Below are 22958 nucleotides of genomic sequence, written 5' to 3'. Positions count from 1 at the left end.
AAATATGCATGCAATAAACGTTGCAACAAAATTCATAGGGGAATTTTATTCTTCTTTTTTTATATACCGGTATATATAAAATCAATTTTTTAATTTTAAAGTTTATTTTACCAAATCCTTCTTTTCAAACAATAAAAAATCAATACGTATCCAATCTGTGTATATTGTTTCAACTTTAGAATTTTTTTTAGCTAATTTAAGGAAAAATGAGTCGATAAGTTCACCAATTACCTCGACATTAAACATGTCGCATCAAGTCACCCCCCCCCCCCACCCTCAATTCCACTAGGAGAGTACAGCTAGGGACCTCATGTCGTCTCTTATTGGTAACTATTGAATTTAAAGATGACTTTTAAAGTTTAATATCTATGTAAGTATACACGATCTTTTCTGTCCTATAAAAAGAGGGAGAGGAATAAAATCCCCCTTGTTCGGTGCGGATACCGCATCAATGGCTCCATTTATCAGCAAGTTTCCTGTGTTTTATATGAGGACTGGCTAGTTTGTATGCAAGCCTTCAGCACGCCCCAATGTTTAACGACACACACGAGAGCGAGTCAAATTGCCGTCACAAAGCACTCATTTCATTTATAGACCTCAACTTTTATTGCACTTGAAAGATACGATATGGCCTTGTAAAAATTTTTCATTTTCTAAATCCTTGTCTTTGCTTGAAATTGGTTCTTTTAATGGAAAGGTCTTGTGACGTAATCTTGAGAGTGATTTCCCCTCCTCCTGATTTAAAGGTTAGTGTAATTATATGGACGAATTATTCAGGTTTGGGACGATACATACAAATTAGGTACGATAAACTATTCCGCTGCATTTCCCCCGTATTAACGAGGCAGGACATTGAGATTAATGCCCAGACGTGGCGGGGGATATAAGACGCTGCCCCCCAAAGTTTGTCTCACTCTGCCGCCCTGTCCCCCCACCAACATGGACGGTTTGTGTACGATGATCGTCACAGGATATACACAACTGAACCGGGTAAGATTTCTTATTTAATTTTATTTAATATGAAATGAAAACACGAAAATAAGTACACATTGACGCATGTTATGCGCTATATTGTGTCGAGGAAAAAATACACACCAGGAGAATATATTTTTGAGTCTTTATATTAATCAACGAATTAATTTTTTGTTTAAAGTAACGTAAACACACATTCTTTTGAAAATATGCTTTTGTCTTAAAAATGAGCTTTAGGGAACCTTTAACTTTCTCTCAGCTTTTTTGGTTCTCGGTGTAAATAATAATGATCTTTTATTGCCTTTACACATGCCATATAAAATTTATTGCGTTGCTGGCAAATATTTGTCCCTCTTGATATAGCGCACCTCTACTGCTCGTAAGATTTTTATATCTCAGGAAATTCGGCAGATCCCTGCATGTATATAACCGATTGTCGTCGTTTCCACCTTAATCTTCAATGAATAACTTCCCCGCTAAAAGCAAAATCGTCAGGATGAATTCTGATTTTATGCATACAAACATGTTTATACCTTTAAAAAAGAATAACTAAATACGCGAGCTGAAACAAATATACATGCATCATTATTGGTGTTCCTTTTTTTCAGAAATCGTATTAACATTTTTTCAATATTTGTAAAAATAATTAGATTTTCACAAATATTGACTAAGAGGTACACTATGTAATTTTTCATTAAACGCTGAGTTTGACAGATCGGTGATTCGCCTGTTTACAGACTCAATGAGCCTGATTGAGCCCCTGATGCTGGATTGGACACCCCACCCCCTACAACCTTGTCACTCGGTGTAAATCAAAGCCATTTCTCAATTTAATGCTAGTCGAAAACCGCCGATTGATCATCAGAAAACTTGTAATAGGTTGTGGTTTAAAAGGTACGCCTGGTAAATTGCATTTGATTAAAATATGTGCTGTTTAGTGGAACCTGATAAGGTTTGGCTGGAACAATACCTGATAAACAACGCAGGCTAATTGTGCCGAGATAACAAGCTAGTATGGTTTCTCTCACCCCAAAAAGGGGCGTACCCTTTCTGCATTCTTTGTTGTTGATTCTGAATTTATGCATAATATGTCCCCTTTCTTTAATTTTCATAAATATCACTGTATGTGAAAGTGAAAGCAAAAAAGGTCATTTGGTAAAATTTCTTCGAACGTCCACTTTCGAAGTGGAGAATGATCCCTCTAAAATACATACACAATGGCATTAATATTTTTCTTTTGTTGTCAAACAGGATAGACAGATGGTGCAAAGATAAACTGATCGTACGATGAAGGGAGCATCCGTTGACAGTCAGAAATGACGAGCTGTCATGGAGTTGCTCTCTTTACCGAGAAGGTCTATGACATCACCGTGTTCTTGCGTGCATGGGAGATGCTCCGCAGTGATTCTTTGTCGTCGACATCAGTGAACAAAATCCCTGTACATGTATATGGTCTTAGGTGAGTGTTCGAAAAGACAGCGTACATGCATATACTTGTAAACAATAATTTTATTGAGTCAATGGAGTGGAATACCGCATCACATTGTCAACCAAATCTATCAACATACATAGTCGATTGTTTTGAAAGTGTGTCATCTCTTTACAGTCAATTAATTGTTCATTTACCAGTACCTCTGACTGGTCGTATCCACGCTGTGAGAGACTGTATGTACTATATGAGTGATTTCCTTCACTATGTTTAAAAAAACACTTTGGTATTCAACAATCTTAACCGTTCCTTTTTAATGTATCCTTTGCTCATTTTTTCACTATATTTTACAAAATTTATTTTTCTAGTGCCTATGTCTTGATAACACTACGAATTGATTTTGTAATGTACATTTCATCAATGGCTATTTTATTATTTAATCGCACAATTGCTGAAAATTTTAAAACAGTTTATAAACAGAAGTAATAATGAACAATTCTTTGAATATGAAGTGATCAAATACGGTCGGGCGTGATCAAATCTATCATAAAGCTCTTCGGACTTTTTTGGATTTGATCACTCCCGCCGTATTTGATCACCTCATAACACTCAAAGAATGATTCCTTATTCCTCAACAAGAAACATTCCATCAGTGACCACTGTCCGTCGACCAGCTCTTTATTTTATCATTCATCGATATTTCTTCGGTACATTCATAAGACAGTTTGCTCTAGTGACAACGTTTAAATAAATATAAATCATCGCTGAAATGGGCGTATTTTTCCAATTTTTTGCGAGTTGAATTTTGACCAGAATTGAATTCCAACTAGACAACTTTATAACGGAATTATAGGGGATAATAAAATTTGAGAGTTACCTCACTTTTCTTAAATGTCAGTACAGCTTAATCACTTCTAGGGTTTATAACACCAGGACACATAATAGAATGGATTTCGCTGAAAGAAAACGATTTAAAGTTCAAAACCTCAATTGTAATTTCTTTGGCCTCTCCGACAGAGCTTGGAGAAACATCTCAATTTTTTATGAACTATACATAGAGTTGCGTCGCTTCCCATTAAATTCAGTATCTACAAAACAGCTTGGGATATGTGTATTATTGACTTTCAGCTCGAATCTCATACGACAATCCATTGTCCTGTATTCACATCAAGTTAAACAAGGGTGTTGGTCATGGACGACAAAATAATACATTGTAATAGATTGCCTCTCCGCTTGCCGGAAAGGCTCGAGATTTTCAATTGCAATTGTTCTAACCTATAAAGTTATCTACTGTTTAAATGAGAATGACCAAGGTGTATAAGGATTTTTTAAGAATATTGAACTCATCCCAGTAAAGGTATAGAACATTTTTCTGGTAAAAACATTGATATAAGACTTATGAGGGTGACCATTTAATACTAGACTGTATTGATCTCCTTTATAAGAAGAGTTCTATATAAATTTAGGAAAATACCTAAATTTCAAATGTAAAATCTATGGGTTTTTTCTTTACTAAATAATAATTTTTTTGGCAAACAAATCAAATTTTAAAATAAAAGGTAGATCTAATGGTTAATTTGTTGACTATATCGAGCCTCATTAAATTAATAATCTTAACTTATTTACAAAAACACTTGCCTGTAATACAACACAAATTGCTTAGCACACCAAGTATAACAACTACTAGTAAATATAGTTACTGTACAGGAAATGTTTAGCAGAAAAAAATCATTTAAAAACTTTGTATATTCAAGACTCTAAGACACTCTATAAATAAAGAAGAAAAGTCAACAAGGTTAAAGGAAAGTGATCTGTAATTAAGTAAGGAACCATATAACTATCCTTGGTCAACGCTAAGATAGATATCTCGACACGTCCATTTTACAGGTCAAGGGGTCAACGAGAGAACACGTGACAGTTAGGTTGACAACAGAAAGATTTGGTGTGTCCACGCAGTAAATATTAGGGTCTTGAAAGCATTGGAACCCGTTCATGACTTTTCTTAATTTAGCAATGGATTCCAAACTTAACAACTTCCGGTCAAATGCTTCGTAGAATTGGAAAAATTCTTCTACCACTTGGGTGACGTCAACGTTTGCTTTAGCAGCTATGACGTAGTTCATCCGGGTGTCGATTTTGTAGACTTGCGCCTGCCACGTCGGTATTTTCTCGTCCGTTTTCTGGTAGATATACCGGATGTAGGATAAGTCAGTGGACGGAATCACCCGTTCGTCCTTCATTGTTATGGTGGTCAGCGAAACACTCTGATCATCCCTATAACCTATGTAAACAAAATTCAAATGTCAGACACAAAGAAATGTTACAAATCTCACTATAATAAAGGACTCTTTCTTTAATTGGTATGTACTCCAAAAACATGAGTTAAACGTATAATTTACTTTGTAAAGCCTTGAGAAATGCGTCATCCTATCAGAAGATACTCACACTTTCCACGAATCTCAACCTCGATTGGGTAGTGGTCACTAACGTCCACGGCCTGTTAAAGTGAAGTACATTTAACTTTAGATTGTATAACCGTTTTATGTTAACCAAACAAATTACATGAATTGGCGCGGATTCTCTATATTGGGTAGAGGCTGCATTGAAAAATATGACCATGACCTTTGTCAATGACCACAGATCAAAACTCCTGATATTTTGGCACTGATTACCTTAGCGACGTTACACCTTACTACCTTTGCTAACCCTTGTGTAAAAAGTTAGCGGTGGAACAGACATGAAACTTAGATACAGACAAACGAACGGACATGTTTATAGATGGACGGACGAAGTGTTTCCAATATATATATATATATAGAGAGAGAGAGAGAGAGAGAGAGAGAGAGAGAGAGAGAGAGAGAGAGAGAGAGAGAGTCTGAGTGTGTTATGTTACCAGTTCTTCGGGCAGCTGATATTCGACTTCAAAGTAGAAGATCTTGACGCCAACGATGTTATCAAGCCAGTCGGTTCCTTGAACAATAAATCTGAAATGGAACCATTAAACCAGATTTGGGAAAATGTGTCTAGATCTCAAGTTGGGGTAGAAAATGAAATTATATCAACTGTTTGATGTAAATTAAACTACCTGCACACGTGACCTTGCTGGTATTATGTCAAATGCTCTCTCTGTTGTCGATTAATTTTGTTCTTGAAAATCTTGTATGATGAAATATTAATTCTGATGAACAAACCAATAAACATTCCCTTTACTTATGCCTCTTTTAAATTTAAACTTTTTTGGAGGAAGTGTTTTAATTTTTCGTTACTGCACATGGAAATCTTGCTTTCAATTTGCTTTAAAAACATAATATGATCTAACGGCAAGACATCAGGCATTCTCTTTGCTCCCCCCCCCCCCCCCCCCAGTTCCATAGTTTACACTATCCACTGCTACCTGTCTTGGACCGTTTCTCACCTGTCGTAGGCACACGACGAGGAGCCGACCGTGGTGTCCTCATTATCGGAGATTAGCCAGGTGTAGGCGGGGTTCCGCCGAATAGAGAGCTCCTCCAACTCCTGCCTGTTGATGTAAGAACAGTCGGCGTTTAAATCTCCCGCGATCAGGATATTCTAAAAAGTATACGGTAAACCTAGTGTCAGATGCATGAACAAGAAAAAAATTGTCATATAACACCGGATCATCACAAATCTACAGCAAACCGACATCACAAAAGCCTAAAGAGAACAGTAAGGCCATACCAAAATAATTTATTGTTCGTCGGACCCCGCGCTGGTATTACAATAAAACTGTGTGAATAATATTAATAATTTCCCGCATCCAGTAAATTCTGCGTCGTTTTCTATTTCTGCTCTTTTTTCGTATTTTTTTAAAATTAATTTAAATTTATATATCAGGAACAAGTAGACAAAATATAACCGTCCGCACATTTTTTATGTACTGCCTAAAAATGTCGCCTACAATAAAACCGCTCCTACTTTCTTTCATTGGATATCCGACAAACAGGAAATTATATTGGTGTGGCCTAAAATGTCTACTTACGGGTGTAGCGAATAAACTGCTAACAACCTCGTATACTCTGTCTAATTCATTCAGTTCGTTAAAGACATCATCTGGTTTTGCATGTAGTCCGATAATTCCGAATTCATGCATCCCTGATACACAGGAAGATATCAAATATATAATTGATCTTTAACAGTGGCTTTATTCATTGAAGATCTTTTTTATTTTATATTTATTTTGATTCTTTATTATGCTAACGAAAAAAAAATTCATAACAAATAATCATATCTTATTTAAAAAAAAAAAAGATGTATATATCATACGAACCATACATATCCGTATGGAATTTCACACAATATGGAGGCCTCTCAAATTTATCTAAGGGGTCCTCATACGTGTATGTTTCACTCAGATGAACATACTTCTTTCTTCAAAAAATGAATAATAAACATTTATAGGATATAAACTTTAGACTACGCAGCATACACAATAACTACGATTGATGTGCTGGTGATTTCACGGATACCTGTAAAGGTAGGCGTACTGTTCCTTGCTGGTGGACCGTCCCAGACGCTCACTCACAACGAGGCTGAACGGCTCATCTTGTCGTCTGCAAAAAAAATAAATAAATGGATATACAACCAATACTTTTGAATCATTAGAATTCGTGGTGGCTCAAATTTCGTGGTATTCGTTGGTAGCCATCTTCCGCGAAAACAAAATTTAAAAGATTTGGTTTACATGTAATTACTGAAACTGAAAACCGACGCATCCTCAAAATTACATATATATCCACGATGAGGCAAGAAACCACAATCCTTGAAAATTGGCCCACACAAATTTAAAGTATTCCACAATATTGAAATTACAACTTTTCAATTAAGTTTTACAAGTATCCGAGATATCAAACTTAGACACACCTTCTTTGCAATTTTTATTACCGTGGGTCGAGCGAATTGAACATCATACTATACATCAATGTCCGATGTTATTTATAGGACAGTAAGGAAAATATAAGCCAATTCAATCGTCGATATTATGCATTCATTATACCAGTTCTTAACTCAGTTCAACAGCAGAGGAATTCAATAATTTCTCTCAGAAAAAATTATATAGTGGGTTGATTTTAGAAAATAATACGCTCTCTGAAACTTCGCCACTTTAAAAAAAATCACCACTTTTTGGTAAAACTCGGTAAAAACCACAAAAGGTTCGGTGTTCTTTGGAACATATGAAAACCGGTACCGTATAACTACATGATTGTATGTTTTTCTGCGGGGCAATACGTTGTTCTTATTTTTGCGGTTTCATCTCAAATGCAAATGCAAAATATACCTTACATGCATTTATATGTAAATTCTATGAGTTCATCCGTTATTAAACAAACCACGTGGGCAGATTCCTGTAACCTACACCAAACAAATTGGCAATCCATACACAATTCTATTCCCTTTTTTGTTTCATTTATTTGATTTCTTGATAAGAAATTCTTTTACAAGATTTTTAAATTGATGACAAAGATATTATGTCAGTCGTAACCGATATAACGAGATGGTTCAACATATTCTGCTATACAGCCATGAAATGAATTCAACCGGACAGCTTTACAATAATTTTTGCCCCAATGAATCTGATTTTTTTTCCTGTTGGGTATTTTTCAATTTTTCCGCATTGTTGTTTAGTGTAACGTATATAATTATTGTAAAACTCTCCACAATGATAACGCGTGTCTATGTACTAAATATGTTAATTGTCTTGAATATGAGAGTAAGCTCATAACAAATTAAAAGGAAAGGCAACATACTTAGCTTTGTTTATCTCTTCCACCAGTAGGGGTAGGTAGAGTCCAGAGGAGTCTCGAATTTCTTGTATCAAAACAATTTCATACCTCGATAAAATCTAAAACATTTCAAATAGTTTATAACGAATTAAACAAATGTATATCACATTTCAAAAAATAATTACAAAATTGACAGTTTAAAAGGTTTTTAGTTTGCCCTGGTTCAAAGATAAATTCAAACGCGATATGCGAATTCATGACTGCTATCGACTTACCTTTATAAGTTCATGGCGTACTTCAGATTTCATGAAAGTGGTCTCTCCAAAAATCTGTATGTTAAAGGCCCCGATTCTCAAAGGTTGCACGTCATTAAAGATGTCCAGTTCTGATATACCCCCCTTAACATGGGCCAGGCCACACAGAAGTGCTACAAACGTGACCAGCCGCATGGTCCTAAGTTCACAACGCTTTCTGCATCTGTAGAGTTTCTATAGGTTATCTATTTGCCCCATCCAAAGAAATCACTAATCCATGACTTGCCATTCGGTCCGCTCCGATTGATGTTTTTTTAATGTATTAATGAACTTGGAAGTCATGCTTCGATGGTGATTGTTATTGAAGGGATTTAAAGCTGCATGGTCCTATTTAGAATGCATGAATGAACTTTTCTAAACTTTTCTTAGCTATGATAATCAATACCGGGTGTAATATTTCAAACAAAACGATAGCCCAATCCTGTTTAAGCTTTTCTATTTTATATAATAGTATAAACTCAAATTTTTTTAAATTATTTATTGTCAAACAATCTTTTGATAGTATTCTTAATTCGTTTAAGGAGGCTGGATGTTTAACAATTAAGTAACCGTCAGATCTGCCATAAACTTTCAAACATGATATTTTGACCATAAATTATTATTTGGTACAGAAAAATTCAAAATATTTTAGCTTTAATAATTGAACATATTAATATATCTTCATACAAAGCTCTTCATTTAAAGGAGGTAAATATAGCTTTAAAATGGTCACGACCATCCGGCCCTCTTAAATTCAACCGAGTGTTTATGATCACTTTTCGCCGAACGTCCGGCCGTGTCTTCGTCCGTTATCGTCTCATCGTTTGACTGCACCAAGCAAAACAACAGGGCCAATTTCAACCAAACTTGGCACAGATTGGTGAACCAACTTTTGCGTTTATTCAAATGAAAGGTCAAGTCTCCTTCCAAGGAGAGATCATTAATAATCAGGACTTACATTTACAATAGTGGCTTTGATTACGAGAAATTGTGTAAGGTTATATTTTGGAAATTTTAAATGGCGGCGGGATATGGTGTTTAATTAAACGTTTTCTTTTAATCGTGTCTGTGTTTTAAAAAGACGAATAGGGCCACATAAAATAATGTTTTTATCTTGTAATTACGGGAAAAGATCTCTTTATTACGAGTTAATTATTGCGCTGTTACGAAATATGATCTCGTTATTACGAGTTAATTATTTCATAAATTTTATACGAGAAATATCTTGTTATACTAAAAATGCATATAGAAGTTGTTATTTGATTTATACGGAAGAATAAAGGGCAACACATCTCGTTATTACGAGAAAAGATCACTAACGAGATGATTAACTCGTAATAAGAGATTTTTTCTCTTAATTACGAGATAAAAAATATTTTTATATGTGGCCGTATTCGTCTTTTGTAGTTTTTGTTATGGCTTCATTAATTTTTTTTTTTTTATAAAAAGTCTTTCCGAAGGATGCTCGGAGAAATCTCACGTTAAAATCAAAACTTAACGTCCTAGCCTTATAAAGCCAATTTTTGTAAATTGTACACACTGATGAACTACAATCTTAGTACACGATGTTTTATTGTATTTTTGAATAAAAACTCATTTTGCCCCCGTACAAATGAACAAAATGTTTGGTTTGGCCTATAGTGTATTGATAATTATAATAAAATAACCATCAGTAACAATGATTTGAACATATTTTTATTGTACTAATATATAAACAATTCGAATCGAGTATAAGTTCTGTAACTCGCTCTCTCCCTAAATAACCACTATAATGATTTTGGCAATAATACTATATAGCATTAGTATTAGTTCATGCTGATTGAAATCTTCACGTTGCAATGTAAAACTTGCTTTAATACCATTAAGATAGTTTATAGATTTTAATATTTGACAAGTACACAAATCTAAGTTCTATAATTACACGAAGTTTCAATAATTATATTTAAATTATAATACCATCTAGAATGCCTCCCAAAGAGCATTGAGTCCATCATTGATTTTTTTTCGATGTGTATATTTTACAATACATATCATCTTATAAATATTTGAGGTATTTCAACACAAAATAACTTGTAAGATTACATTGTAAAGATTAAGATTTTAAAATGATTAGTTCCAATATGAAACTAACAATGATTTAAGTATCATTTAGGGTTAATTTAACATTTTTCAATAATGGTTGGAGCGATTCTCTGGTAACATGCAAATACTTGAAAGTCCATATAAATACTGGTATATATATAATAAAAATAATAATATGATAAATCAATTTAAAATCACCCAAATAAGTGAATACTGTAGGGAAATACTTTCAATTAATAAATTAAATTTAAATCTTCATTAGAATCAGAACAATAACAAAACAAAAACAAAACCAAATGCAGAAACAAGAATTGGTTTGACGAGGCCTATACCCGAATCTTTTTTAAGACAGATGTCTTGACACGTCCATCTTACAGGTCAGAGGGTTAACGAGAGAACACGTGACCGAAAGGTCAACGACAGAAAGAGATGGTGGGTCCATGCAGTAGATATATGGACCCTGGAAACACGGAAACCCGTCCAGGATCTTCCTTAATGTAGCAATGGATTCTAAACTTAGCAGCTTCCGGTCAAAAGCTTCGTAAAATTGGAAAAATTCTTCGATCACTTTGGTGACGTCAACATTTGCTTTAGCAGCAATGACGTAGTTCATCCGGGTGTCGATTTTGTAGACTTGTGCCTGCCACGCAGGTATTTTCTCGCCTGTTTTCTGGTAGATATACCGGATGTAGGATATGTCAGTGGACGGAATCACCCGTTCGTCCTCCACCGTAACAGTCAGTAGAGGGGTGGTACTCTTGGAATAGTAACTGTTACCTGTGTATATTAAGTATAATATAAATTAAAAATGTATTTTTTCAAATTGTTTTTCAATTTAAATGGTTTTGCAATTTCACTTTCAAAACTTTACGTTTATTTTTATAAAAGACTAGTTTGTGCTCCCCATTTAAATTTGTAAGTAAAAATTTTAGCTTTCGATATTTAATGAAAAATTTCATTCAATTTGATATTGTGTTCCATTTCATTCGTTAGAGATTTCTTATTTGTGGATATTTAAGAATATCATCTATTAAAGAAAGTTTACATAAATTTTCAAAAAGACAGATAAACATTTAAAACTTTTAAATTCTGAACTTTTGAGATATTTCCGATTGAGCTAAAAAGCGGAATTGCTGATATATATAGTGCTTGGAAACAGTTTATCTTAACACGAAGAGCGCGTGTATTAATGATATTCTTATGAACAAAAACCATGCATTTTTAGTAGTGCTTAAATAGAGCCATAATCTTTCTGTAACAAATGCATTAATGAATTTAAATGAAAAATCGAAGAGGTAAAATCAAAGCAACAAGGTATATTTATTATTTTTAACGTAAAAGTATAAGTGTAAAGCTGCCATATAAGGTACACGTATACAGTGTCCATGTTAGTAAGCCCTTGTTAAAAGAAGAAAACTTCAACACAATATCAGGGTGAGAACACAATAGACAAAACTTGCTTGCGGTTAGTGGCTATCACACAAACAACGTTAGAAGCAACGCTTGTCGACGTATGAAAATTAGGTCAAATACGCTGGCGAACGTTCAATGCACACTGAACGCTGAAAATCAACGGCATATCAAGTTAGTTGAATGCTGACCAAACACTTTTGCAGGCATAGACTTTTAGACGTTGTATAATTATATAAGCTTGCAGGCTTTAGGGGTTTTATTAGATCTAAGAATTTCATCATGAGTTATAATAACGTCATACGTTCGTTGTATGAAAGTAACGTTATTGTAAACGTTATCTAATTGTACACCAGAAGAATATTCGTCCTAAAATCAACATTCTTTTGAATTTATTTGTATGTGTTTTAAATTTTTTTTCCCATACGTCGATATAAGTTGTTTTAAACGTTGAAGTGTGTCAAAAGCAGTGGGGTGGCAACAAACACATGTTTCTGTGGTCACCTTAACGCTCTGTGGAGGACACTTCCTGTAAACATCACCATCCATAGGGAATAGTTAGGAAGCAGGACGTGAGCGCTGTTACCATCTACCAAGACAACCACGGTTTAACCATGGGATCTATTATTTTTAAAATCTCTCTCTCTCTCTCTCTCTCTCTCTCTCTCTCTCTCTCTCTCTCTCTCTCTCTCATCATATTCCTCTGTATCTAAATCTTATACATTTATCATTGAAAATACATTTGATAACCCATGCATAAATCATATCATGTAAAAAAAGCTTTTAAAATTTCATGCAAAGTAATATGCTTATTAAAAGTTAAAAAATAAAAGAATAACGCAAATATCACAATACAACTGTTCTTACCAAGACGGCTGCCTATTTTTAAGATTTGAACTCATAAACATATTCATTGAACATTAATTGACAACGATTTCTGCCGAGGTGTTTTATTGCTTTTTATTACGATAGATTTAAATGTAATCTAGTACTAGAGCTCACATTTTCCTCGAAGCTGCAACTCTATTGGGTAGTGGTCACTGATGCTCCCTGCCTAGACATTAAATGTACATTGATAAAAATCTAGATAAGAAAAGATCTATTAAAAAGAGATACAGGTATCGACAGTAGTAAAATATTTCTTTCTTACTGCAGGCACCTGACGTTAGAAATTTTTGTCATAATAAAAAATAAATACCCGATACCTAATAATATATCATTAGGTATAGGATTATTTTTATTATGACAAAAATTTATAACGTCAGGTGCCTGGGGTATGTTCTTTTTTTTTTTGGAAAAGCTTTAACTTTTTAATTAATGCTGAAACTTCAGAATCTGTATTGTACGATTCAATGTTGATAATTTCATAACTTTTTGAAATTTGAATATTTCCCCTGATCTGAACTTTCTCATTCAAACATGACGAACAAAATTGATGGAAAAAAATGTCGACTTATCGACCCTTTAAAAAATCTTAATCGACCTGAAACAAAAACATTTTGCCCTCAGCGCCCTCGGTTTTCTTACGAAATAAAAATGAGAAAAAATTCAAAGGATATGAATATCTTAGTTTCAGAATTTTCAAGAACCCCCCCCCCCCAATAAACCCACAATGAACAATGTTCGGGATGAGGGGAAATTTACGTTTCGTTGGCTGCCAATGCGAGCAAAAAACCCTTTTAAAAAAAAGAAAATTTGTAATATTTACCAAATCCTCTGTCAACTGAAGCTCGTCGTCATAGAGGAAAACATGGACGCTGTTTGGAAGGATGTTATCCAGCCACGAAGAGTTCCTCTTCACGATGAATCTGTACACAACGCATGCGCAATCATTAAGATGGTCATACACCAAGACCAAACTAAAAAACCTGCTTTCGCAGATTACTATTCTATATTCCCCCCAAAAGTTTTTAAATTGAAGAATAATGTTTGTGTACATGTATCTTTAAGTAGTGAGTATATATATATTTTTAATTTATTCAATATGAGAAAAACTTATAACGCTATGTGCCTGTGCTTTCACGATACTCAACAGACTTAATTAAACCGTAAAGCTTTGGATCGACATGTTACCGTAACTCAAACAAAATTGTGAGAATAGTTAGCGGATCCAAAACTTTACTCGTCATAACGCACCTGTCGTAAGCACAGTCCGTGGAGCCGACTGTGGTGTCCTGGGAGTCGTTGATCAGCCAACTATAGTCGCTGTCCCGGCGGATAGAGAGGGCGGACATCTTTGTTCGGCTGAGGTAGGAACAGTCTGCGTTCAGATCGCCGGCGATCAGGATGTTCTGTTAAAAAACAGAAGTATTACATGACATATTATAGCATAGCTAGTATAGCATAGTAAATATATCATTAATATAGTAGAACATAGCATAGCAAAACATAGCATAGAATAGTATAGCATATTGTTCTGTATGAACAGAGACAAAACAGTCTGTATACAAGTAGTATAGTGATAATGTTGATGTTACGATGAACAAAGACAATACTGTATCATGTATAGTGTACAGCGTCGTATAAAAAAGTGAATGGTACTTAACACAAAGCTCAGCGTCATAGAATAATATTGTGTGCTTCTCTTAAAAATAATGATTTATAAGCTACTCACTGGCGTTCCAAATCTCTTCTCGACTTTGTCGTACACAACGTTCAATGCATCAATTTCTGTAAACGCCGCATCCGGTTTTGTGTGAAGTCCGATAATTCCAAATTCATGCATTTCTTGCAACGAAAAATGAACTCAATACAATCTTTCATCTTTAGATATGCCTAAAATTTTGTGAATTCAAATTGATTTACATTATGAATATCTAGATACATACCTAGTACATCGGAATGGAATTTGACCGAATACGGCGGCCTCTCGAAGATGTCCTGTGTGTCCTCATACTGATACTGGTCCATCACATTCACGTACTTCTGTCTGTAAAAATAAATCCACAGGCTAAGAGAGAGAGAGAGAGAGAGAGAGAGAGAGAGAGAGAGAGAGAGAGAGAGAGAGAGAGAGAGAGTTTTAGCTTTGGAGTTGTTTGTTTCACCGCATGAAATATAATTTTATGATTGATATAATCATTTATTGTTTTGACAGCGTTACTGGTTGTTTTATGGTGCACGATAAGAAACGGGGGAGGGGGTGGGTGTCATGCTCTTACGTACCTGTAAAGGTAGGCGTACTGTTCCTTGCTGGTGGACCGTCCCAGACGCTGACTGACAACGAGGCTGAACGGCTCATCTTGTCGTCTGCAAATATATATCATACCTTTATCATGTTTGTTATTTTGATAACAAATATTTATTTTCTATCAAATGCATCTTATTGATTTTATTTATAGATATAAAAAAAGAAATTCTTTGTTGGAATATTGAAAAATTCGCATGTCTGTATGACTTTTTTTGACATGTTTTATGAAGAATGCTATATTTCTGTGGCTAAAATGTCATATTCGCTGCCATTTTTACCATTTTCCCTTTAAATATGTGTTTATTTAAATCAGGTAAAATAATTAAAAGCTTTCTTTTTTCGGCCTTCAGTAACGAATCCATGCTTCAAAATAAATCTAAATGTCAATTGTATTCAATGAAATATTTGTGTGGCAGCAAATTGAACCCATGTTTGTTGGCAAACAATATTTATCACACTGTTCATGTAGGTATAGAACGCGCTTACTGCCAAGTTCGGAGTGAATTTTGGAATGTGTCTTTGACCTAAATCAACAATGTCCGTGTTTACTTACATATATACAAATAAACGGATTTTTACTTACGTTGAGTTATTGACCACATCTACCAGTTTATGTATATAGGTTTCAGAGGAGTCCCGAATCTCTTGGACCAAAACGATGTCATACCGAGATAAAATCTGTAAAAAGTTATTTACAAATATTTAAAACCTGAAACAATATATTTGTGATACAGCAAAAATTAAAACGGAAAGTAAGTAAATTGTGTATTGTTATTTTTTTCAACGAGTACGTCATTAAAAATAGATTGTACATCAACCACAAATAACATGCATCTAGTGTGCTAATTTAGGTTGACAAAACATATGTTTTGTACATGCATTCATTGTTGTATGAACATTCCACACAGCCTTACCTTCACGAGTTCGGGCACCACGCCCGGGTCATTAAACTTGTTCTTTCCAAAGATCTGGATGTTGAACGCACCGATCCTGATGGGGGGTTGGTCCCGGAGACCATCAAGTTCTGAGACGTCCCCCCGCACGGTCAAGAGTCCGCCCCACAACAACAACAAGGGTACCAGTATACCCCTCCCCATGGTAAAGTCTATGGTGACGTTTTTCCTGGGAGGTGAATATTAAAGGCTCAAGTTCGTCGTGTCACTGCAGCGAATCAGGTCCGATTTGGGTGACCATTTCCTGTAACTTACTCATGGCGAATTTGTTTGTTGATTAGCTTAGTGTTGTGTTTAGTTAATCACACGGACATTTTGAATATTTCCATCTAGTAATTAATATTAATTTTGTACAGTCAGCACAATACGTCAATGGCCAGTGTTCAAGTACAATTTAAGTGTTTAAAATATATACTATATATACTATATCAAATGGAACATAAGTATAAAACATATAAAAAGAATACCGGTACACATTCGCATGTACAGTCTCACGCAACGTTAAGGTTGTATTTTTACGCTGTGTCCCGGTTTGTCAGTCGTAAAGAAACAAAAGTAATAGTTAATTTAAATCCTCTTACAATAATTCTATCAAAACTGCCTTTAAGGTGAAATGAAGAGAAACAGCTTCCTTGTTTACATCTCGGAAGACGATCCACTTCCTGTTTTATTTTTAAGGGTGACGGCGATTACACATCATTTCAATATTTAAATTCATTTCACGGGAATTCATCAAGCTAAAAAATTGAAAGATTGACCTCAATTCTAGGTTATAAGATATGCACATATTTTAACAGCATAATGTATCAAAGGTTGTGTAGTTTTTGGCCATTTATAAATTAGCATTTAAAACGCATGTATGTATCACCGTTTTTGAAAGGGGGGGGGGGGCAGATTCATCCTAAAAATCTTGACAACAACAAAATTTCCTTCGCAAATCTTTGAAATCCCAATCCGTGCATGTGTGTGTGTGGCGGGGGGGGGGGGGGCATTCAATTCTTTAATTCACTATTAATTTTTTTATTTTTTAGCTTTAACTTTACATGCTCATAAAAAGTGTGTGTGTGGTGGGGGGGGGGGGGGGGGGAGCAAGGCCTTCATTGTACAATTTTTTGCTTATATATTAAAGAAAAAGTTTGCTGTCAGAAAAAGTTTAGGGGGCACCCCACCTCGATTCTACGTGCATGCCTGAAACGCGAGAAAAACCTGAAAGACGATCGAAGAATTAAGGCTGTATCGGACACCTATGAATGCAAGTGTGGATGTTATTCGCCTTTTAAACGTTACCGGTATTTACCTCTGATAAAAAATGTAATAATGGCATTAGGAAATCAAGATATCTCATTGTATATTAGCGTGTGCTGAATTTTTTTTGTGTTAATGTGTATGAACATTCTTTCTAAAATAAGGGTATTTATAGAATACTTACTATATGAAAATACTGTTTACCATTGCATTATCATGCAAGTAACCTATTATATGTACTAATATAATTATTCATTTCAATTTCGAATTGTGCAAACCCCCCTTAAAGGTATAGAAAAAAATTAAAAAGTAAACAAGAACAGTTTTTCAGATGTGACCCATGTACGAAATACGAATAGGGCCATATAATTTTTTTTTAACCTCTTATTACGAGAAGAGATCTCGTTATTACGAGTTAATAATCTCGTTATTACGAGAAAAGATCTCATAATAACGAGAAAGGATTTTGATATTACGAGTTAATTTTCTCGTAATTACGAGATAAGATCTCGTACTTACGAGAAAAGATCTCGTTATTACGAGAAAGGATTTTTATAAATGGTGCATTTCTGAAAAGACGTCCAAGTCGACTGGTTCACTCTTTGGGTCTTCCTTTTTCTTTCCAGTAACGTTGATTCAATTTTGATTATTTTTTAAATAACAACGGCCATTATTCATCAGTTTTTTTTTTAAATAAAAATGATCGGATTCGACATTTTTTCGTATATGAATAAGTGGAAAGAACTTCATGTAATTCTACTTTTCATCATAAATATTATAATCCCACTCCGAAGTAAATGCCAGGTAGTCCTAGTCGTAAAAACACAATTCTATTTGTTTCAGATGTCTTAAATGACTATATAGTTTCAACCATGGATAAATACAGGATTTACCCGAATGTGTTTTATATGTTCATACAATACCAATATAAATATTGTAAATACTTGATTTTGTATATTAACATTTTTGAGTCTGAAAACAAATTACATGTATTCATAGTTCAATTAAATTAATCAATCTGCTTTGCTCCTTCTTCTGAAATTTCTTTAAAACTGCTTGGTCCGATTTTATACCAAATTTTGTATAGGCTTTTAAACGATGACTATGCTAAGTGTGTGTATGATAAAAGACATCCCAGTAGTTCTTACACTTTACAAAAAGAGTATAGAACAATGAAAAGCCATTTTAAATATATCTTTTCTCGTAATTAACTCGTAATAACGAGATAAGTAACTCGTTATTACGAGATTTTTTCTCGTAATTACGAGATAATTAACCCGTAATAACGAGATCTTTTCTCGTTATTACGAGATAATTAACTCATTATTACGAGATAATTTACTCGTTATTACGAGAAAAGATCTCGTTAATTAATTACGAGATCTTTTCTCGTAATAACGAGATAATAAACTCGTAATAACGATTTTTTTTAAGACTTGAAAAGATCCAATTATTTGCTTTTGAAATAACGATCTTTTCTCGTAATTACGATATAAAAATATTTTTTTCTAAGTGGCCCTATTCGTCTTTGGTACCCATGGGCCTATATTTTTCTCGTTTTATTTTTTTTGGATTTGCTAAGTCTATTGCAAAAAAAATAATAATAAGGGGCATCTAAAAGGGGGTTGGGTGCAGACTCCCAGGAAAATGTAGACTTTTCACGTCGTTAAGTTACAAAATTGGGCTCCTCCCTCCCCGGCAAACAAAATTATCCCTACGAACCATAGGCGCTGCCCATCTAAATCAATGTGTATAAAACCTCCACCCCTATTCTATAACATTTTGCTCTATATGGATGAACATTTTCTATATGCTGATTTATACGGAAAGCCCTTAAATATGTTTGGACCTCTCCACTATTTCGGAAAAATTCTGGACCCGCGCTTGAGGGGAATACCATGCCCCTTGTAAACAAAGTAAAATATGGGAGGAAAATATTTGGCCTCTATGTATCTTAAGAGGGCTCGATGGTCGTGGCCATTATAAGACTGTATTGATCTCTGCAAGAAGAAGAGCTCTATATCAAAATATAAGTAAATACCCAAATTTTATAGGTAAAATATATGTATATGGATTTTTTTCTTTTCTAAATAGTTGCAGATGAATTTGACAAATAAAAAAAGACGACTTTTAAATTTCTTGTCTGTATCATTCTTAATTTGCAGTTATTAAATGAAAATAGTTACCTTAAATTTCATATAAAAAAATATTTCTTTATTTCATTACTTTTTTATTTTTGAAATGTTTTATAGAAATATACAAAGTTCTTAAAATTGAAAAAAAAAATACAACATGATAAAAAGATACAACATGTACAAAAGATGTATAACATATTTCATGTATATCTGAATTATGCTTTTGATGTAAATGGAGCTAAATGAGTAACGTTCTCCATATTACCGGTGTGACTACGTGATTAATGCCCAAAAGAAGTGCAAGTATATTCATACAAACTACCTGTGAAAGTAAAAATGAAATAGTTATCAGTCAACAACTGCTTCCGTATGAGGCACAAAAATAAGTCTTTTTGCAATGAAAATATATACATGAATAATGCCCAAAAATGTAAATGTATATTCATACAAAACTAGTTAAGTGAAGGCCAGATGTCTATAAAAAACATTTCGGTCAACAAATGTTTCCTCGTAAGGCAAATATAATGACGTTGGTTTTTTGGCAATGTATATGCATGCACTTAAAAAGTCATATCACAGCTCTCAATCTCCTCTCATACAAATATAAAAAATGTTGTAGTTAATATGTACAAAGATTGTTTGGAGGGTCGTTTTTTTTTTGTTCATCTGTAATGTTACATCATATACTTAAACGACGGCCGCCTTTTCTTTCCTTAGATCCTCGTCGGAGTCTGTAATTCTGACGGATTTCGTTGGGCTCCTCAGTTCGCGCCAAATCAAAAAGAACACTTTGGCTCCCAGACACAACAGCGCCAAAACGACCATAACAATGGTCAGGATAGAGTTTCTGGACCCGGCCTTGTAGTTCTTGGCCAGACTCGCCCCCAGGGCCATGGGCACCACGCAAAACGGGGTGACAGTGTAGCGTGTATAACGGTCCAGGAAAGCAATATCTACAAAGGTGTATCCCAAGAGCTCGACCACTAGAATGGAAAGAGCCACGGTGCTGGCGTCATCGTTGGCTATCCGTGGGTTGCCTTCGTAGATCATGACGATCGCCATGTTGAGGAGAGTGGCAATGGTGGTCCAGGTAGCGTACACGCCGAGGCCATTCTGTACCATGATGCGGATACACCAGATGTCCATCTTCCTGCCGTCTTTCCTGAGAAACTCGATGTTCTTGTCAAGATGGCGGTATGAAATAAACATGCAGACGTACAGAGTGAAGGCGATGAAGAACAGGACGACGAAAGCGACGATCATGTGTTCTCTGTCAAAGAGGAGGATCCAGGACAGATTCAGGCACATGTTGACCATGAAACAGACGAAGAATGTCCAGGGAAGGAGGGTGGGGTTACAGTACAGGGGGCCGGAGGACGTCTTCCGGAACAAGTTGACGATGGTGTAGACGATCCAGACCGCCTCCCACACGTAGATCACCCCCCAGATACTGAACATCCATCCAGCGGGGGTAATATTTACCTGGTACTTATCGGAAATAGTACCCGTACTGTTTTTGAAGATCCCTGTAGAAAAAAAAATGTTTGTTTTCATTTAATGTTTAACGTTGAATACTGTAAATTCGCTATATCACGCGAGTACTTAATTCCGCGATCCACTGTTTTGAATGATATCGCTCGAATATGAAATTCCGAACGCAGAACTTTTATCCTCATTTCGTGTAGTTTTCAGCTCTCAGAAAATATTGGCGAGATGTTAAAAATAAAATTCGCAGAAGGCGCTTCCCGCGATTTTACGCGGATAATAATTCCTCGCGTATTACTGTTAATTAGGAATCTACAGTATATAATTATACTCAAATCATTAATGTTACGCCCAATTATCATAGAAGATATATAATTGTAATTGTGTTGAAAAAATACAAGATCAAGTAAAACTTACCTAGTTTGACTCCCACATCTCCGGATAAAGCGTTGAATATTGTAGCCACCGCGTACACTATCGGGTTAATGACAGTTAGCACTAACAAAGGAATGTTGTGACCCATGTTGTACTGTAAATAAGGGTGAAGATAAAATTAATTATCATGGATGGAAGAAAATGAGATTTATAACTTATTATGCAGTTTTTTTAAAATCATACGAATGTATAACACTGGTACCTGGTTTGATTATATCAATGAAACGATATTTATAATTGTAATTATTTAAAAATAAAATGAGCAAGCAGAAAAAATACTTTAATTTAAACTTACCCGTTCTTCTCTTCGCTATGTCCTGTAGTGTTATGTGAGTGATGTTTTGTTACGAGTTCTCTTCACGTGAAAGTCCACGTGTTTATATATATCCGACAGTTACACAAGCAAGCTCCTGGGTACGATGGCACGTCAGTGTACAAACCAAACAAATATACCGCAATCCTACTTTGTACTGTCGAGTCATGCAGTGGTTATAACGTCAGGGAACTCATGAATATTCATCAGTATGCACACCTTACATAAGGTTGTGTCATAAATACCAAGGTTGTTAGGATATGATGATAATTAAATTTAACTAATGCATATATTTATTACCTGAACGTGTACCTATCGTTGTTGAGATTCACGTGGTACACCCCGTGCTTCGTTGACCAATTCAACAGACGACACGGGTCATTTCACACTTTTACATTTAATTGGTTTGGCCGAGGTCAGTCGCGGTCAGTCAACTGTAAATAAACAACACGCCGTCATCACAGTCCGAGCAGACTACGTGCTTTGATTGAGTACACCTGTATTTACCTGTGTGTGGGGACAGGACATTGGGTCCCGGCGCACTGCCCGAGAACAGAGGTACTCTCATCAGTGCATCGATACTGGGACAACAAGTACATGTACTAGAGCAGTAGTCATGCACTAAGCTAATGGTTGGGTGCACGATGAAATCTAATTAATATATTTAAAAGCCTCGTTTGTCGCGTTGTAATCTTTAAGAACTGTCTTAAAATATAGGACATATATATTTTTTCGATTAATGTACATTTTTGAAAGGTACTTAGACACGATTTTACTCAAATTTTTCCACATTTTTATTTCCCCCATTTTTAATGTCTAAAATGGTTAATATTGGTATTTTTAACACGATGTCAAAATTTGAAAGTAAAAAATCGAGTTACAATCACTAGTGCTCGAGGACAGGACCGACCCTCCCCCTCCACCCCCAACTTAAATAGACCCTCGGGAATATTCTTCATTTGATCATATATGGAACAGTTGTTTGAGATTGATTTTTATGGTAACACAATTTAAAAATACATTTTTTATCCACTCAAACTACAAAGAAATTTAGTTGGAGCTGATCAAAGATCTTTGTAGCAATCTATAAAAAACAGATTATATAATTATGGTATAGATTCTTGTTGTTGTCCATGCATGTATTATATTCTTTAGCGACAATGGATCCTAAAGATTTCCTATATCGCAACGATTCTTTGTTGTAACAATGTAATATATGTTTTGTATGTTTAATATATAGATTATTTGCATCATTCATGCAATGACAGCCAGAGATAC

General features: G+C 34.9%; 3 protein-coding genes and 1 long non-coding RNA gene across 7 annotated transcripts; 1 reads left to right on the top strand and 3 right to left on the bottom strand.

Annotated features, from left to right (window-relative positions):
* The first annotated feature begins 384 nt into the window (after window positions 1-384).
* Window positions 385-2760, top strand: LOC136275253 (uncharacterized). Its single transcript, XR_010713789.1, has 2 exons — window positions 385-990; window positions 2224-2760. It is a non-coding gene; the product is annotated as an uncharacterized lncRNA (long non-coding RNA).
* An 869-nt stretch (window positions 2761-3629) lies between these two features.
* LOC136275252 (deoxyribonuclease-1-like) lies at window positions 3630-8718 on the bottom strand. Its single transcript, XM_066083656.1, has 9 exons — window positions 8418-8718; window positions 8167-8261; window positions 6889-6972; window positions 6690-6790; window positions 6402-6514; window positions 5817-5971; window positions 5295-5385; window positions 4847-4898; window positions 3630-4682 (listed from the first exon to the last, which is right to left on the bottom strand). The coding sequence occupies exons 1-9, from the start codon at window positions 8589-8591 to the stop codon at window positions 4255-4257; spliced, it is 1293 nt and encodes a 430-aa protein (XP_065939728.1). The 5' UTR covers window positions 8592-8718; the 3' UTR covers window positions 3630-4254.
* A 1396-nt stretch (window positions 8719-10114) lies between these two features.
* Window positions 10115-22242, bottom strand: LOC105341500 (deoxyribonuclease-1). Of its 4 annotated transcripts, XM_066083653.1 has the most exons (11): window positions 21981-22242; window positions 16029-16317; window positions 15698-15792; window positions 15090-15173; window positions 14756-14856; window positions 14542-14654; window positions 14064-14218; window positions 13636-13735; window positions 12930-12981; window positions 12795-12806; window positions 10115-11294 (listed from the first exon to the last, which is right to left on the bottom strand). In XM_066083653.1, exons 2-11 carry the CDS (start codon window positions 16209-16211, stop codon window positions 10861-10863), a joined length of 1329 nt encoding a protein of 442 aa, XP_065939725.1. In that variant the 5' UTR covers window positions 16212-16317; window positions 21981-22242; the 3' UTR covers window positions 10115-10860. The 4 variants fall into 4 exon arrangements, with proteins under 4 accessions (XP_065939725.1, XP_065939724.1, XP_065939726.1 ...); XM_066083652.1 differs by lacking the exon at window positions 21981-22242 and having other exon boundaries at window positions 16029-16679; XM_066083655.1 differs by lacking the exons at window positions 12795-12806; window positions 21981-22242 and adding an exon at window positions 12432-12516 and having other exon boundaries at window positions 11156-11294; window positions 16029-16677.
* LOC105341499 (uncharacterized) lies at window positions 19852-21982 on the bottom strand. Its single transcript, XM_011448054.4, has 3 exons — window positions 21663-21982; window positions 21350-21461; window positions 19852-20973 (listed from the first exon to the last, which is right to left on the bottom strand). Exons 2-3 carry the CDS (start codon window positions 21453-21455, stop codon window positions 20135-20137), a joined length of 945 nt encoding a protein of 314 aa, XP_011446356.3. The 5' UTR covers window positions 21456-21461; window positions 21663-21982; the 3' UTR covers window positions 19852-20134.
* Window positions 22243-22958: the final 716 nt, after the last annotated feature.

The sequence above is a fragment of the Magallana gigas genome, chromosome 5 (assembly GCF_963853765.1).
Source record: "Magallana gigas chromosome 5, xbMagGiga1.1, whole genome shotgun sequence".
In the NCBI taxonomy this organism is placed as follows: domain Eukaryota; kingdom Metazoa; phylum Mollusca; class Bivalvia; order Ostreida; family Ostreidae; genus Magallana; species Magallana gigas.
Note: the sequence above shows the minus strand (reverse complement) of the source record. Positions and strands in the feature narration are given on the sequence as shown.